Source organism: Eretmochelys imbricata, chromosome 27, assembly GCF_965152235.1.
Source record: "Eretmochelys imbricata isolate rEreImb1 chromosome 27, rEreImb1.hap1, whole genome shotgun sequence".
NCBI classification, from domain to species: Eukaryota; Metazoa; Chordata; order Testudines; family Cheloniidae; genus Eretmochelys; species Eretmochelys imbricata.
The window spans coordinates 9,734,259-9,752,703 of NC_135598.1; the positions used below are offsets into that span (position 1 = coordinate 9,734,259).

Below are 18,445 nucleotides of genomic sequence, written 5' to 3' on the forward strand. Positions count from 1 at the left end.
GGCTGGAACCCCATTTCCTTCACATCTTCTTGCCGGCTGGTATCTCTGTGGGGTCGCAGAGGGGCTGGCTGGGGAGCGCCTCTCCCACCCCGCCCTTCACACCGGCGACGTGGCGGTCGACTCGCTGTACAAGCTCTCCACAATGTCTCCCCGCTGGATTCGGCGCAGGGCGGAATACAGGGCGTCCATGGTGGCGCTGTCCTTGCTGGACCAGTCGGAGAGCAGGGCCCGGACAGGGCACTCCTCCTGCGTGAAGGAGTCTATGTGATCCTCCTTGTAGCCCAGCTCCCCTGCCAGATGACGCCAGGTGTCCTCGGGGGAGCTGTTGAGCAGCTTCTCCACCTCCTCTTGCTTGTTAGGAGGCAGGCTGGTGTAGAGGTTTCCGTCTCCTTTCAGAGCTGTGCAGGGAAGAGAAGGAACAGAGCAGGGTGACTGCAGCCTTTGGGAGATGAAGCTGAACCAGAAGGGGTCAGAAAGCCCAGGAGAGTCCCAGGATTGGGGGGCGGGCAGCTTCCCAAGACAAACCGGGGGATGCCTATGGCCTGTACCCTCCTGTGTATTATTTCCCCAGTCTGGGCTTGCAGCATCACCCCACTGTTCCAGTCCTGGGCTCCCCTCTGTCCCAACCTGTCCAGCCACTCCTACCCCAATCCTGACCTGCAGCTCCCCTTCCCCACAATACCATGTCTGACCCTCCCAGCTCCACCAGTGCGCCCCAGCCCTGAACTGCAGACTTCGCCCAGCCCCGGTCCCACCCTCGCCCGGCTTGGTGGATAAACCTTACCCTGCACCTGTGCGGTCTGTGTCGGTGGCTGTTGGTCGTGAAGGCTCTGGCTGTCCACGGAGATCCCGCTGTCGCTGTGAAGCTTCTCTCCTTCCGGAGAGGGGGTCTGGTTCACAGGGCGGTTGTTGGCGCCCTGTTTGTTCTGTTTGCAGCTGTTCCACCTGCAGAAGGGACCAGCGGAGAGGAATGAAACAGCCAATCCAGCCACATCCACCAGCCTCTTACCTGGATCTTATTGTAAGTCAGCCAGAGTCACAGAGCCTCATTCTCCCTGTCCTGCCCCTCTGTGCCCTGTCTGCCTTGGCACTGCTGGTATAAATGTTGATACGAGGGCAAAGCAGCAGAGAGCCAGAACCGCCGTCCTTAGAGATCCAGGCTCCAGCATCCTGATACTGATTACTAGGATGTATTGCAGTCACACCTAGGAGCCCTAGTAACGGATCAAGACCCCCTACAGGGTGCTAGGTGCTGTACAATCCCAGAACAAAGAGACTGTCCTTGCCTCAAAGGGCTTGCCATCTAAGTCTCAGCTAGGTATAAATGAGGATCAAGGGTATGGCTACACTCCCAACGGCACAGTGACCGGGCTGCAGCCATAGTGCCGTAGTGTAGACACTTCCTACGCAACAGCATAGACACTTCCTGCGTGGGTTTGTCCCACGATGTAGTTAATACACCTCTCCGAGAGGTGGTACTTAGGTCAACGGAAGGATTCTTCTGCCAACCTATCCACATCTACAGTCTACGCTACGTCGCACAGGGCACAAAATGTTTCACAGCCCTGAGGGATGTAGCTAGGCCGACCCAACTTTTAAGCATAGGGCTAGCTCTTCCACTGAAATCAGTAGTGTTACAGAGGTGAGTGTGGCCACTGAGTCAGGCTGCATGAGTCCACTGTGATTAGGACAGGACTGGTTTAGTTTGCTTGGCGGCCTAGGTTTAGCCAGGCTGACTAGAAAGCCAGCATTCATCCTTCAGGGGAGAATTACTGCATTGCTCCTGATGTCGATAGGCCAAACTCTCCAACAGTGTAAACTGGCACCACTCCACTGAATTCAGTGCCAATTTGCACCACCGGAGACCTGCGTTTCCTGTAAACATAAACTTTCCTTTAGACATACAAATATTTTTTTAACGAACATGAAAACCAGTCTGCGTGCATTTATGCACTGGAGTCTGTGCACGTATGGGACTGTGTGCATACTGTTAGCCAATGTATAGGTGATACGTATTGCATACCGTATTATGTAGTATCCATCATATTAATATCATATACATTACATTATATATGAATGTTAGCACTGGGTTGTATTAGGGTCAGGCTTGCCCACTCGCGATATCTCCCACAATACCTTGCAAAGCTAGATACAGCATAAATCCTGTCAAAATCAAGAGACATGAGTGCTCTGCTCTGGTACAAAGTAGAGACTGTTTTCATGGCGTGGAATGGAGTGCTTTGTTCAAAAGGAGCTAAGGGGCACACCCTGGTACCAGGACAAACAGGTAAAAACGCTGATGGGTGAATTTTAGTCTTGGGTGTCTTATTGAATGCTTTTAACTTGTAAATGGGTGTACTATAAAAATAGCTAGTTTGGGGGGCCACAATCTTAGAAGCAAACCCACTGTGTAAGCACTTGCTGCGAGAAGCAGCTTCCCAGAGGGAGCGGTACATAAACATCCTTTCTGTATCGTACGACTTTGTCTTTAGACAATAAACTTGGCTGAGGCTGGTCATAAGGTTGTCCTGCCTTGACTGCAGGGGACTGGACTAGAAGACCTCCTGAGGTCCCTTCCAGTCTTACAGGTCTATGATTTGAGCTTTTTAATGATGGACCACGAGTGTAGAGCTAATCAAATGGCTGCATTCTGATCAATAATACATCTGTGATTGTGTGGGTTCATATAAATGCACGTCAAACCGGGGGTCCACGCACGTAAATGCATGTGTTTATATGCTTTGGTGTGCACGTGGAAATGCCTGTGAAACAGCATGTGGGCCTCTGTGTATGTGTGACTCACTGCACCGAGCGATATGCAAAGGCACATGGGATTGTGTGCAGACATGCAACTGAATGTGAATGCAGTGACTCGGTACACACAGGTAGTTGGGTGAGAATATGCACATATGAACCGTGCGGGTGCATGTGTGAACACGCTTGTGGGTGTGCACATGGGAATGTCTTTGGGGTGCACCTCTGCCGGCATCACTGATTAGTCAATGGGAGTTTTCTTAGCAGAGAATTCAGCCTCCTCCCTGGGAATAACAGTGATTAGGGATTATTTCCAGCACGTTGGTATGTGGAGAAATCGTAGCCTCTGTTCAAACACTGAACCAGCTGCAACCTGCATAGGCACCAGGTGCAACTCCCAGCACAAAGCGGGTGAGAGGGTGCAAGACACTGAAAGTGATGCAGTTGCAGAATGTGTCGGAGTTACAAGCACTCCCCAAAGGGAAATGAGCGAGCTAAAGAAAGAACAAGATAGGTGAGAGAAACCATATAGGGCCCAATTCTCCATTGCTCTGCACTGCAGGGCATGTGAGTGCCCAACTCCCCTTGGCCTTCCATAGGAGACGAGTGCCCAACTCCCAAATGTGCCCCTCCGGTGCTGTCATTTATACCAGTGCGAAGTGTAAATCTGAGTAAACCGCCAAATCTGATAACTCCATTATCACCAAAGGTCCCAAGACGACCAGATGCTGCTAGAGAAAGCTGCCCGATGCGGCAGTAATGGCCCTGGGCCTCAGTCTGAGGCCGGCAGCCTCCCCCACTCCTGGAGCCCTCCCTCCATTCCTAGAATCCATCAGGACATTGGCCCCTGCCTACCTTTTGAAAGCAATGTAGGCCACTAGCCCCACCACCACGGCTGCCAGGATGGAGCAGTAGACAGGGATGAGGTTATCGGCAGTGCCGCGGCTCACGACTGGCTGGGAGCTACCCAGGACGGTGGTGACTGTATCTGCTAGAGTGCTGGCGATGCCTTCGGTATCATACGGGTCTTTGGTGAACGGCATGGGGCTGTCAGACCCCAGCAGGGTTGGGGTCCAGCGCGGGTGAAGATCTGCCAAGGGGAATAAAAACGAGTTAGCAATTCACCCCGCCTCCCTTTCGCCTCTCGAGCGCTCAGTAATGGCTGTGACTAGTCTAGGCACCGTAGGGAAGGGGGAGGCAAGGCATAACGCCTCCAGAGGCGCCGGGCAGTGAGACTTGCCACCCTTTGGGAGGCTGTAGCCAGCACACGCCCAATGAAGCCGTGCTGGCTCCCAGGGGGAGGAGCCAAGACGAGGCCCCGCCCCTCCTCACACAGACACACCCCTCTGGCACCCTTAACAGGGTTAGCCATCTCTCCACATCATGGCACATGGATGGGTGAGCGCTATGAAAACAGCTACTGCACAGTCCCCACTGTTGACTCTCTCTAGTGGGGCTCAAAATGAGAGTAGCCATGCTCAAATAAATTGGTTAGTCTCTAAGGTGCCACAAGTCCTCCTTTCCTTTATCTCAGGGGTAACTAAACCTGCCCAAAGACTGTCAGGACTTCCTGGCAGAGGTGGGCTCACACGGGAAGCCCACAGCCTAACCCCCCGACCCCGAATTCTGCAGCCAGAACCCATTTCTAACCACTGTCTGCCAACCCTAAACATGGCACACCCTCGGTGTGAATTGTGTCTCCCATTCCTCCTTCTCATTAGTCCGTCTCATTAGCTCCAGCAGGCCAGCGTCACATATCCCTGCAGGTAGCAGCCTTTGTATGCTGGCATGAAATTCCAGAGAGCGCTGAATCTTTTCCATACCCTTTCTCCACCCTGGGACGGCTGACCCTGCCTGGAGCCAGCTCAGAGCCATCTTTGCCCTTTGCTCTTTACCAGTTTTTGTTTATTGGAGGCTTTTTTCCTGATGGTCAAGGACTGTGGGGCTTTGACCTGTCGTTCTCTAAAGGGCGTGAAATTTGGAGCACCAACCAAATCGAAAAGGGCAAAGGGTTTCAGAAACGCAGCGCTGCTGTCAAATACCAACACTCATCAGCAAAGCAGATGCATCCCACTTGGATGTACTAGGACCAGACAGCAGCAATCAGAGCTTTGGGGACTGCAGACCGTGTAGATGAAGCTAGGCAAGGGGGGAAGCACGTCAGGGAAGAGATCAAAAGCAGGGCAGGCAGCTGTGATGATCATTTGAGCACGGTTTGCAGTAACCTGATCGCTTCCCTCTTAGGGAAGGGTCACCACTGAGGAAGGCTGAATGCAGTGAAGAAGCAAGCAGTCGGAAGGTCTAACAGAACGCGCGGAGCAGTGCAGATTCTTAGCAAGAGCGTGGGACAGTCTATGGAGCACGGTTCGTCCAATGGCCATCGCCGTATAGCATGTGCACAGGAAGCTGTTCGCTCATCACTGAGATGAGGCCGCTTTTTAGTGGCCTGAAAAGCGTTCAGCTCCAACCTCAAACATACCTAAAATTAACCTTGGTTCAGGCTCAGAACTAGGGGGGTCATCCAGTGAAATGAATAGGCAGACGATGTAAAACAAACACAAGGAAGTGTTTCTTCACACATCGCAGAGGCAACCTGTGGAACTCCCTGCCAGATGATGTTGTGAAGGCCAAGACTATAACAGGGTTCAAAAAAGAACTAGATAAAGTTCCTGGAGGATCGGTCCATCAAAGGCTATTAGCCAGGATGGGCAGGGATGGTGTCCTTAGCCTCTGTTTGCCATAAGCTGGGAATGGGCGACAGGGGATGGATCACTGGATGGTTCCCTGGTCGGTTCATTCCCTCTGGGGCACCTGGCACTGGCCACTGTCAGAAGACAGGATTCTGGGTTAGATGAACCTTTGCTCTGAACCAGTGTGGCCGTTCTTATGCTCTTATTTCTTCTTATTATTTGTATTTCAGTTGCCTTGAGGCGAGAGCCCCCCACTGCAGGGCAGCGCACAGACACTTAATAAGAGACAGTCCCTGCCCCAAGGAGCTTACATCTAAAGAGACATGCCAAAGGAGAAAGAGGAAGTGGCTTGCCAAAGGTCACCCAGCAGGTAAGTGGCAGAGCTGGGAATAGAAATCAGATCTGCCAATTTTCCTCACATTACCTCTCAGAATGAATTCTTTTTCCAAATCGTCTATGGCAAAAATGGATTTTGTTCCGGACCTTCAGTCCCTTCCTCAGAGCTGGCTACGTACAACAATACTAGCCTACAATTTATGGACGAGAGGAACCAAGAATATCCATTGCCAGGGGAACCCAGAGAAGGAATTTAGGTTATACTCATCCAAACACATGTCTCTTGAATAAGTAATAACTAAGGTGGGACAGGCCACCTAAAGCCACAACTATTTCAATATCAAAGAGAATGGTCCAAGAAGTTGTAACTAGAAATAAGGGGATGGTTTAAAAAAAAAAGTAATATGATGCAGGATAAATATCAAGAGAAACACCCTCAACAGTGGGATCTATGTGACTGGGTAAGAGTCTTCCAATGGACGCTCCATCCCCGGAGATATAGACATCTAGGCAGGATGACTCACTAGAAGATGCTGTCGGGAGCAATCCTGCAAGGGCAGGAGATTAAACTTCTGTGCCTGCCACTGGAGGTTTGCCGGAACACGGGGTAACATCCCATCTCCTACTCCTGGCAGATGTGCCCACAGCACGTGTGATTATCGCGAACGGCCAGGCTTTTCCCTGCGCGATTTCTCACCGCAGTGCTGGCCTGGCCCGACCCTGCTTTGCTGATGAAATCTGACTAGATCGGAGCCTGAGGTGAGAGACGTTCTTTCTGCTGTTCCTCCTCTCAGCCCTACTTTCCGCCTGGAGCCCGGCTGGGTGGCAGCAGCAGTAACTGACCCGCGGGGCTGTTCGGTGGATCAGCTCCACCCAGGCAATGGAAGCCCCGCGTTGCCGGCGTGCTGCACTGTGCATGTACGTCTCCTTATCCTGCACAGGAAGGATGGGCTTATGGATAGTGGTCCAAGACTCGAGAGAGGGGTTCAGTTCCTACCCCGTCTCAGACTGTCCTTTGTGAACTTGAGCCCCTCTCTCTGTGCCTCAGCTCCCCATCTGTATGATGGGGATAATACCATTTCTTCTGTCTTCCTTGTCTATTTAGGCTGTAGGCCTCAAAGCTGTTATGTGCTTAACTCCCCACTGAAATCCATGGGAGTTAGGTGCCTAAATACCTTTGCAGATCAGACCCTTAGCTCATCGGGGCAAGGAGTCTCTTACTCTGGATCTGTACAGGGCCTAGCATAATGGGGCCCCAACCTCAATTAGGGCTCACTGTCACATTGATTTTAATACACGGGAATATTGTGCTATGCAGCCTGCAGACACAGCTATTGCGCGGCAAACACAGGACTGCCACCCGTCTCAGCAACATGCATGGAGTCAGGCATGGAGCTAGGGTCGTCCCTTGTTAACATCGAGGTGTTCCTGTTTCACCTGGATCCCCTCCCTCCAGCTCAATGGCATGAGTCACTAAGAGTCAGAGAGCAGCGGCGTTCCCAGTTTGTTCTCTTCCCCTCTGTGCCCAGACGCTCCTAGCCTCCATGCATGCCCCGTTGCTCTGGGACACACCCTGTCCTTTCAGCTCCGGAGGGGAGGAAAATGTTTGCCTATTGGCTGGTTCCCTGTCTTCAGCCAAGAACCGCACCTAGGCATGCCTGGTGAAGAAAACGTGTCTCATCTTGTGCCTGTGAAGCAGGGAGGGTCCTACCCGTTTGTTGCTGGGGAAAAGGCAGGAAAAGTCACGGGGAGGTTATGAAAGGTGGCCGGGGGGAGAGCAGGACAGGCGAAGGCAAGGCCTGGGGGCCTGTGATTTTATAGTCTCTAGCACGAAACCGTCTCCGACGCTTACAGCATCCCATTGCCAGGAGAGCGTGACCGCTGAGCTGATGCTTCGGCTTCAGTTTTAACTCTCCCTGGTGCCACCTACCCTCCCAAATCTGCTGCTTTCTCCATTGCCTGATGACCTGGCTTTTCACGCTGCCCGCTACGCGAGTAGGGAGTAATCCACCTTCTGGCTCTAGCACCGACATTTGGAATGGTCCAGGCTGCAGGCTGCGGGCTCGAGCGCCAGCAGCTGGAATGTTCCACGCTGCAGCCTGGGGTTCTAGCACCAGCAGTTGGAATGGTCCACGCCGCGGCCTGGGGTTCTAGCACCAGCAGTTGGAATGGTCCACGCCGCGGCCTGGGGTTCTAGCACCAGCAGTTGGAATGGTCCATGGTGTGGCCTGGAGTTCTAGCACCAGCAGTTGGAATGGTCCATGCCGCGGCCTGGGGTTCTAGCACCAGCAGTTGGAATGGTCCATGCCGCGGCCTGGGGTTCTAGCACCAGCAGTTGGAATGGTCCATGCCGCGGCCTGGGGTTCTAGCATCAGCAGTTGGAATGGTCCATGCCGCGGCCTGGGGTTCTAGCACCAGCACTTGGAATGGTCCATGCCGCGGCCTGGAGTTCTAGCACCAGCAGTTGGAATGGTCCACGCTGCGGCCTGGGGTTCTAGCACCAGCAGTTGGAATGGTCCACGCTGCGGCCTGGGGTTCTAGCACCAGCAGTTGGAATGGTCCACGGTGTGGCCTGGAGTTCTAGCACCAGCAGTTGGAATGGTCCATGCCGCGGCCTGGGGTTCTAGCACCAGCAGTTGGAATGGTCCATGCCGCGGCCTGGAGTTCTAGCACCAGCAGTTGGAATGGTCCATGCCGCGGCCTGGGGTTCTAGCACCAGCAGTTGGAATGGTCCACGCCGCGGCCTGGGGTTCTAGCATCAGCAGTTGGAATGGTCCATGCCGCGGCCTGGGGTTCTAGCACCAGCAGTTGGAATGGTCCATGCCGCGGCCTGGAGTTCTAGCACCAGCAGTTGGAATGGTCCACGCGGCGGCCTGGGGTTCTAGCACCAGCAGTTGGAATGGTCCACGCGGCGGCCTGGGGTTCTAGCACCAGCAGTTGGAATGGTCCACGCCGCGGCCTGGGGTTCTAGCACCAGCAGTTGGAATGGTCCACGGTGTGGCCTGGAGTTCTAGCACCAGCAGTTGGAATGGTCCATGCCGCGGCCTGGGGTTCTAGCACCAGCAGTTGGAATGGTCCACGCCGCGGCCTGGGGTTCTAGCATCAGCAGTTGGAATGGTCCATGCCGCGGCCTGGGGTTCTAGCACCAGCAGTTGGAATGGTCCATGCCGCGGCCTGGAGTTCTAGCACCAGCAGTTGGAATGGTCCACGCGGCGGCCTGGGGTTCTAGCACCAGCAGTTGGAATGGTCCACGCGGCGGCCTGGGGTTCTAGCACCAGCAGTTGGAATGGTCCACGCCGCGGCCTGGGGTTCTAGCACCAGCAGTTGGAATGGTCCACGGTGTGGCCTGGAGTTCTAGCACCAGCAGTTGGAATGGTCCATGCCGCGGCCTGGGGTTCTAGCACCAGCAGTTGGAATGGTCCATGCCGCGGCCTGGGGTTCTAGCACCAGCAGTTGGAATGGTCCACGCCGCGGCCTGGGGTTCTAGCACCAGCAGTTGGAATGGTCCACGCCGCGGCCTGGGGTTCTAGCACCAGCAGTTGGAATGGTCCACGCCGCGGCCTGGGGTTCTAGCACCAGCAGTTGGAATGGTCCACGCCGCGGCCTGGGGTTCTAGCACCAGCAGTTGGAATGGTCCACTGTGTGGCCTGGAGTTCTAGCACCAGCAGTTGGAATGGTCCATGCCGCGGCCTGGGGTTCTAGCACCAGCAGTTGGAATGGTCCATGCCGCGGCCTGGGGTTCTAGCACCAGCAGTTGGAATGGTCCATGCCGCGGCCTGGGGTTCTAGCACCAGCAGTTGGAATGGTCCACGCCGCGGCCTGGGGTTCTAGCATCAGCAGTTGGAATGGTCCATGCCGCGGCCTGGGGTTCTAGCACCAGCAGTTGGAATGGTCCATGCCGCGGCCTGGAGTTCTAGCACCAGCAGTTGGAATGGTCCACGCTGCGGCCTGGGGTTCTAGCACCAGCAGTTGGAATGGTCCACGCTGCGGCCTGGGGTTCTAGCACCAGCAGTTGGAATGGTCCATGCCGCGGCCTGGGGTTCTAGCACCAGCATTTGGAATGGTCCATGCTGCGGCCTGGGATTCTAGTGCCAGCAATTGGAATGGTCCACGCTGCAGCCTGGGGTTCTAGCGCCAGCAGCTGGAATGGTCCATGCCGCGGCCTGGGGTTCTAGCACCAGCAGTTGGAATGGTCCATGCCGCGGCCTGGGGTTCTAGCACCAGCAGTTGGAATGGTCCATGCTGCAGCCTGGGGTTCTAGCACCAGCAGTTGGAATGGTCCACGCTGCGGCCTGGGGTTCTAGCACCAGCAGCTGGAATGGTCCACACTGCAGCCTGGGGTTCTAGCACCAGCAGTTTGAATGGTCCATGCCGTGGCCTGGGGTTCTAGCGCCAGCAGCTGGAATGGTCCATGCCGTGGCCTGGGGTTCTAGCGCCAGCAGTTGGAATGGTCCATGCCGCGGCCTGGGGTTCTAGCACCAGCAGCTGGAATGGTCCATGCCGTGGCCTGGGGTTCTAGCAGCAGCAGCTGGAATGGTCCACGCCGCGGCCTGGGGTTCTAGCACCAGCAGTTGGAATGGTCCACGCCACGGCCTGGGGTTCTAGCGCCAGCAGTTGGAATGGTCCACGCTGCAGCCTGGGGTTCTAGCACCAGCAGTTGGAATGGTCCACACTGCAGCCTGGGGTTCTAGCACCAGCAGTTGGAATGGTCCATGCCGTGGCCTGGGGTTCTAGCACCAGCAGTTGGAATGGTCCACGCTGCAGCCTGGGGTTCTAGCACCAGCAGTTGGAATGGTCCACGCTGCGGCCTGGGGTTCTAGCACCAGCAGTTGGAATGGTCCACGCTGCGGCCTGGGGTTCTAGCACCAGCAGTTGGAATGGTCCACGCTGCAGCCTGGGGTTCTAGCGCCAGCAGTTGGAATGGTCCATGCCGTGGCCTGGGGTTCTTGTGCCAGCAGTTGGAATGGTCCACGCTGCAGCCTGGGGTTCTAAGGCCGACATCTGGAATGTTCCATGATGCCGCCCATAGCTCTAGACCTTTGGTATCTTTCACTCTAGGCTGCTCGTGCGCTCTAAATCAGGACAGACCTCAGCAGTCCCCTTCTGGAAACTGCCTGAGTTCCTGCTCTGCCATGCCCAGCTCAGAGCACGCCCGCGCCACACTGCCCTCCGATAGCCGTGTCAGAAACACACTGCAGATGAACCCTTGCTCCAGGAGTGATGCCTGTCCAGAACCTTTGGAAAAAACCCTGCCCATCTGAATGCGCACACAGGCCCCTCTGCCATCCCCTCCAGAACCACGGCGCAAGCAGGGCCATGGAGCCTGTCGGGGCACCGACCCCTGCCATAGGAACAGGCTAACTAGAGTGCCACGCGGGGCCTGGCCCAAGAGCAAACCCAGATCCAGAGGTAGTTTCTCAGGCTGGCGATTGCTCCTGGCTCAGAAGAACGGCTTGTAGCAACTGGCAGCCCCCCCTACTCCGCACACCGCCCTCAGCTGGGCTGGAACAGACGGCTCCTGTGCCAACCCATGCCGCCTTTTCAGAGCAAGCCTTGGGGAGGCCTTCCTGGCTATTTTCTGCTGGGCTCTGATCCCGCCCCTCGTGCCCCCAAGCATAAAATCTGGCTAACAAAGCCCACCCTTTGTGCCTTGACTTCTGGCTCCATTTATTCAACCCTGTAAAGGGATCAGCCAGAAAGGACTGCCCAGAACTCCCCCTGCCTTGCAGCGGTGAATCAGAGACACCCATGGCACAATGGTCTCTTCTCTACTTCTGTGCTCCAGGCAGGGCAAATAACTACGTCTCCAACCAAAGGAGGAAACTGGTGCCCTCCCCCACCCCTGCCACCAGCCGATCATGCCATTCATCCTGCTAATGAGCTTTCTAAATAAAGGGCTGCCCCTTTTGGGAAATCCCCTGGGGACCAGGGCCTCGCTGTGAAGTGTCATCAGCGTGGCTGGGGCAGCAGAGGACTCAGCTTTGGGGAACAGGGGGTTACTGCCAGATGACAGAATCTGATCCTCTAACAAAGGAGTCCCTTCCCTACACAGGTGACATTTTGTGTAAACTATTACAGTGCTAATCTGCATGTAATTTGGATTGGCTGGCACCCTGGGGGATTGAACCAGGAACCTCCAGAGCTAAAAAAACAAACCCCATAAGCTGCTGTAGTGTAAGCCCACACGCCTTAGCTAGGGCTATACCAGACTCACCTCTTCTGGGACCTGGGACTGGTAGCTCACACCCACCGGTGGGTTACACTGGACCATAAACTTCCCAGGCCCGAGCCTACCCCTTCTCTTCCCAGAGTGCCTCGGTGGAAGTGAGGAGCTTAAAACCTTTGAGGGGGCTGAGGCAAAGTCCCAAGCTGACATTACAGCTGATCCCCAGCTGGCCCCGAGGGCTTGTTCCTTACCCTAGAGCTCAGTCCCTATCCCGGATCCCACTGACATGACACTCCAGGTCCTGAACTCAACACGGGCATTAGAAGAAGCAGCGACGGAGCAGAAGGACTGTAGCCAGCAGGCCAGAGCTTGCCATTCCCTGCAGAGCTGTGTGGATTTGTTCTGTCTCACCCACCCTGGCCTGTTTCCCCATTCTGAGATTTGATCCCAGGGGAAAATTGAACCATTGTCCCCCACTCCCGATTTCCCTATTTCCCTCTTCTTAAACACAATTCCCCAGCAAAATGGAGCCTGGCCCCCCCACCCCTCCTGTGGGGTGGCACAGCGGAGCCTCAGGAAGCAGAGAGCCCTCGTGAAACTCAGTCACTGATCCCACATGCCAACAGGCCTGGTTCTGCCAGGCACAGAGCCTCATTGGAGCCAGCAGGCCCTGCACTAGACGGGGCTGCTGTAGGATTCTAGGGAGAGGTTGTCCCTGGGCCTTGTGCAAGGCAGGGGGTAGGGAGAGCAGGAATCAGGGGACTTCCCCCACCCCTACATCCGCATGCACAGGCAAGGGACAATTACAGTCCCTGTACTGGGTGAAATTCCAACCCCTGTGCATGAGGCTGAAGCCGCACTGAAGTCCTGCATGATACCTAGGTCTGGTACCGGCTCTCTGCACGGGGGTGGGATTTCAGCCTCTGGGCAGCCCATAGGGCACATATTGCTCTGAAAACAGGCAGGGTTATCGTACACCGGGCCCAGGCCCCAAGCTCCCCTGTGCCATAGGAAACTCAGAGAAGGTCTGGGTCCACTCCACACCCCCAAAATGAAGCACACTAGCGCCTCCTGGGGAAGTGCAATCCCTACGCCTGTCAGCGACGAAACACCTCAATTAATTCCCATTAGGGACCCGCCGGCTGCCAAATTCCATTTTACAGAAGGCCAGGACTGCCAGGCTCCAACTGCCACAAACAAAGCGTCTGAAGCTATTAAACGTCGGCCCTTTGCTCCAGGTTCCTGTACCTACCAGGCAGGCCGATTATTTTTAAACACGGCCAGCAGAGACCTCTGGGCATATCCCTCCCCACATGAGCCGGGCTTCACCTTGGAGCCAAGAGGCTGCCATTGCCGGGAAGTCATAGACCCCTTGGAAACACACCAGACCAACCACCAGTGCAGGGCAGATGTTTGCAAGCCACCTGGGAGCTTGAAGCAGCAGACACAAAGCCACATGGTTAGAACATGTGCTGGCTTTTCTGGAATCTGCCCACTAAGTGTCAAACCCCTGAAATGCCCAGGGCTGCATCCAAGACAGTATTGCATCCTCGATTTTCCTGCTAGCCTTGGGGGCTGCTGCTTTATTACCCTGATGTGTACGACACCACTGTCTAGAACCAGCACTCTGACCCCAGGCGTTCCAGTGGTCCCCGCCTAGGCTCCACGTTGCTTTCTCTACTGTGTGTAGCAGCTTTAATCATCATGTTCAGCAGTGAATTAAGCTGATGGATGATCAGTATCAGCCCCGGGGATACAGCGGAGACAGATAGTGCTTTGCATTTATAGTACCTTTCACTGGAGGATCCCAAAGCACCATAACCAGCTGGATGCAGCACCATTACCCCCTTTATCCACAAGGGGAAACCGAGGCACAAAGATGCTATGGGAGTTGGCCAGGCTTACACTCCCCTGATCTAATCCCTGGGCCTCCCAGGTGAACAAAGATTGGCTGCCAAAGAATTTCCATATGAAAAAGCTTCCGTACGCCCATTCCCCTGCCTCTGATGCGGGAAGCAGCTGGGGTGGGCTCGGTGGTGGAGCATGCGGGAGGCGGAGCTCTCTCTGACTTGGAGGGACAGCCGCCAAGGCCGTGCAGTGGGGGCAGAGTCAGAGAACATCGTGGCTGGTTCCATTGCTCGTCTGGGATCTGTTTCTATATTGGCACGGCGACCTTGCTGGGGAAGCCAGATCTGTCTGGAGGGACAGGTGGAATCATATGGAACAATCAAACTCTGCACGTCCTGCTTTACCATTACATCCCGGAAAGGTGGGGAGCAGAGGTGGTCCCAGTTTGCTTGGAGGCCACATTGTCTAGGGGCTGGGACTGGGAGTAAGGACTCCTGGGTTCTTTGCTCAGCTGTTTGAGCGGTGTCATAATCAAAGCAGGGGACTGGGAGCCAGGACTCCTGGGTCCTCGAATTTTGACACTGGCTCCTTGTGTGACCATCAACGTATCACTTCACCCTCCTTGTGCCTCAGTTTTCCCTTCAGTAAGGTGAGGCTAATGCTCCTGACCTACCCTTGATAAAATGCTTTGAGAGGTAGGAATGGAAGGTATGCTGGGTGACTTATTCCTTTGACCTGAAAGTCACTAAGGGACAAATCGTGAACCCAAGGAAGTTAAGGGCCAAACTCCCATTGCCCTTTAATGGGGCTGGATTTGGTCCTAAAGTGTTAATCTGAACAACCATGATCCACGCTCCACAGAACAGGGATGCAGGGGTCCATTACCTCTGCACTCGGCATCGGATATCGGGGTGCACTCCTTGATCATGACCTCGTTCTCCTCACAGATGGTGCAGGGCAGGCAGGGGTCCATGTGGTTGGCTTCATCGGAGAAGGTCCCGTCGGGGCACTCCTCGCAGACGGTGTTCTGAGTGTCCCCGCACGGGAACATCAGGCCGTAGCCCACCTCGCAGATCTCGCATTCCTTGCACTGCCCACTCCCCTCGTCCTGGTAGTAGCCGTAGGCGCATTTGCAGACGGCGTCGTCCGACTCCACGCAGGGAGCCGACATGCTCTGCAGGCCCACGCACTCTGTGCATGGCTTGCATGCCTCCGTGGCGCTGACGGTGTCCGAGTAGGTCACACCTGCAATGGAGCAGAGAGAGAGCGCGAGTGAGAGATCAGTGTGTGGGTAACCCCCTGGGGAGCAAGTGCTACAGGCCTGTGCTGATCCGCAGAGGATAGGAGTCTGTTACTGCCCCGACTAGGCAGCCGTGGCTTTTTAGCTCAAGCTGCAGCAGTTTGGAAGCTCCTGGTTCCATCTTTGCCGCAGCTGCGTTCCCCTGCTCCTGCAACGGATGATACCGTTGCTCCTACACCGACCTATAGACTATATCGCGTCCCCCTCTAAACAGAGCTACTGGTGGCAATGCAAACTGGCCAAAGGCAGGAGCTGCGGCAGGACAAAAACTTGGGGCTCTGTCGTGTCCTAGTGCAGGCAACTTCTTTAGCTGTACGTGGCTGTTACCCGACTGGAACAAGAGGAGATTCAAGAGCCCTCTGCAGCTGCAGCACCAAGCTTTTAAAAACCCAGGAAATTAAGGGTTTTGTTATTAGGAAGCGTGTTTGGTACTGGTGAAAGGTGCCAGACTGACAACCCTGGAGACCCACGTCCCCTTTCCCCAGATCATGGCTCCGCATTGTCCTGCCTTTCCCCGGGAGCTCAGGCCCCGAGCCTCAAAGGTGTGGAGGCTCCTAACTCTCCATGGCCCATCCAGTCCCCAGCCTGCTCATCGGTGCTAAGGGGATGATAGCGCTCCTTGTCCAGAGGGCACTGGACTGAGACCAGTGGCTCATTTCACAAGCCATTCCCTCTGGCTGGATTTGAATCAGCAGCCTAGTGGGGAAAAGCTCGGGATTCCAATAGCAAACCCCCAAACCCACCCAGCCCCATAAGGAAGGGGAAGTTCAGGAGAGGGAAAGGCACTAACTACAGCAGCCTAAACCGACCCGGGTTCCCTTCACCCTAACAACGGATTGCTGGAAGCTGCTGTTAACCCTGTAATCAGAGCAGAACAATTTTCCGCACAAACAGAGGGGCAGCCCCAGGCTTCGCTAACGCAGGCCCTCTGAACTCCTGCCTCGTTGGGAGACCCCGGACTGATAGCCACAAGCTAACCTCTGGCATAACTGCCGTGTAATTAGCACGTGTTGCTAATGGGAGGGCGTGAAAGAGTGTTTCACTGCACACACTCATTCAGGTCTGCCTCCCTGAGGGTCATGTGGAGAAGGGAAGTGGTGTCACTATTCCACGGGGAGGGTGGTGAAGCCCTGGAAGGGTTCCCTGGGGAGGTGGTGGAATCTCCATCCTTAGAGGTTTTTAAGGCCCGGGACAAAGCCTTGGCTGGGATGATTTAGTTGGTGTTGGTCCTGCTTTGAGCAGGGGGTTGGACTAGATGACCTCCTGAGGTCTCTTCCAACCCTAATCTTCTACGATTCTATGCCAGGGTGTGAGCGGGGGAGGCTATTGGCGGGAGGGGCAGGGGGTCAGGAGGAAATTTTTCCCAGGGCAGCTTATCCCATAACACCTTGCTGCAGGGGTTTCTTGCACCTCCCTCTGGCCATGGTCAGAGACAGGGCCCTGGGCTAGAGGGATCCCTGCTCTGATTCAGTCTGGCAGTGCCCGTGTTCCAGCTGCCAGTCCATGGCTTGCTACCCCAGAAGGGTCCACTCACCCCCTTCGCAGCTGCCTAGCCCACCCCAACAACCCCACCACCAGCACCCCCCAGGTGCCCACTCTCTCCTGCTACTGCACCACAATATAGAATCATAGGACTGGAAGGGCCCTCGAGAGGTCAGCTAGTCCCATCCCCTGCACTCATGGCTGGACTAAGTATTATCTAGACCATTCCTGACAGGTGTTTGTCTAACCTGCTCTTAAAAATCTCAAATGATGGAGATTCCACAACCTCCACAACCTCCACAACCTCCCTAGGCAATTTATTCCAGTGCTTCACCACCCTGACAGTTCGGAAGTTTTTCCTAATGTCCAACCTAAACCACCCTTGCTGCAATATAAGCCCATTGCTTCTTGTCCTATCCTCAGAGGTTAACGAGAACAATTTTTCTCCCTCCTCCTTATAGCAACCTTTTATGGACGTGAAAACTTATCATGTCCCCTCTAGGTCTTCACTTCTCCAGACTAAACAAACCGAATTTTTTCAATCTTTCCTCACAGGTCTTGTTTTCTAGACCTTTAATCATTTTTGTTGCTCTGCTCTGGACTTTCTCCAGTTTGTCTGCATCTTTCCTGACACGTGGTGCCCAGAACCGAACACAAAAGTCCTGCTTACAACACTCCTGCTAATACATCCCAGAATGAGGTCTGCTTGTTTTTGCAACAACATTACACTGTTGACTCATATTTAGCTTGCAATCCACTATAACCCCCAGATCCCTTTCCGCAGTACTCCTTCCTAGGCAGTCATTTCCCAGTTTGTATGTGTGCAATTGACTGTTCCTTCCTAAGTGGAGTACCTATAATCCTGCTCCCCTCCCAATGCTGACACCCCATCCTGTGAGCCAACCTGTCCCCCACAGAGGCTAATCCCTCCCCAGCTATGGAGTCCACCTCTCATTACTTTGCAGGCCCTGGTGTTAGAGGCTGCCTGCTGTGGGCTTGGATCCATCCAGAGCCTCAGGGGCAGGGGAGCAGCTGGCACTAAGTATGTCGATGTAGGGGGTGACTGCTGTCACATGGCACTGACGGGCTGCTGTGTTCCACCCCTGAACTGCCCACCCGCCTTCTGTTAAGGGATCCCTCTGAATACAGCCTGTCAAGTGCTCCGTGATCCCAAAGGTGCTCTAGGCATTCGCCTTATTCTTTATATTAGTGTCTGAGGGCCCCAACTGAGATTGGGGGGTCCCGTTGTGCTAGGCTCCGAACTGACACTGAGTGAGAAAAACAGGCCCCGCCCCTCAAAGCTATTTAGGCGCCAAACTCCCATTATCAATCAATGGGAGTTAGGCCCCTAAACAGCTTTGAGGATCTCAGCCTGAGTGACTTGGCCAAGGTTATACAAGGCATCTACATCTAGCGGAGATGGGACTTGAACCCGGAATTATTCTTATGTTACAAAGTTGTATTACTGTGGTGGGCTCTGTGCAAACATAGAACAGATTGACAGTCCCTGCACCAAAGCGTTTACAATTTAAATCTTGAATCCAAGTCAGATCTCCTGAATCCCAGCCCGGTGCCTTATCAACAAAGCCAACCTTCCTCTTCTAACACCGTTGAGGCTTTTTCTGCCTTGCCCTGTCAGGGCTGATTTTGAGGGGCGTTGCCTGCCCTCCATTCCCCCACCGAACAGCCATTTTCCCCAAACAGCGGCCACACGCCCCATTTGGTTTAGCTGCATCTGTTTCCCATCAATGACTGATGGAAAACAGGAGAGAATCAAGATGCAGGAGCCCAATATAAACACGAGCGTACGATGCTAATTGCTGACTCTTGCCCGAGCCTTGGTTCCTTGGTCTCCGGTTTCAGCGGCAC

The 18,445-nt window shown here is 54.7% G+C and overlaps 1 protein-coding gene across 1 annotated transcript in view; it reads right to left on the reverse strand.

Moving 5' to 3' along the window:
- Positions 1-96: 96 nt before the first annotated feature.
- The window catches only part of NGFR (nerve growth factor receptor), a 37,006-nt gene continuing 18,657 nt past the window's right edge, over positions 97-18,445 (reverse strand). Inside the window, exons 3-6 of the mRNA XM_077806504.1 lie at positions 14,680-15,039; positions 3,610-3,844; positions 785-945; positions 97-398 (exon numbers count right to left, since the gene is read on the reverse strand). Coding sequence (XP_077662630.1) covers positions 97-398; positions 785-945; positions 3,610-3,844; positions 14,680-15,039 — 1,058 coding nt within the window. The remainder of the gene's footprint in view (positions 399-784; positions 946-3,609; positions 3,845-14,679; positions 15,040-18,445) is intronic.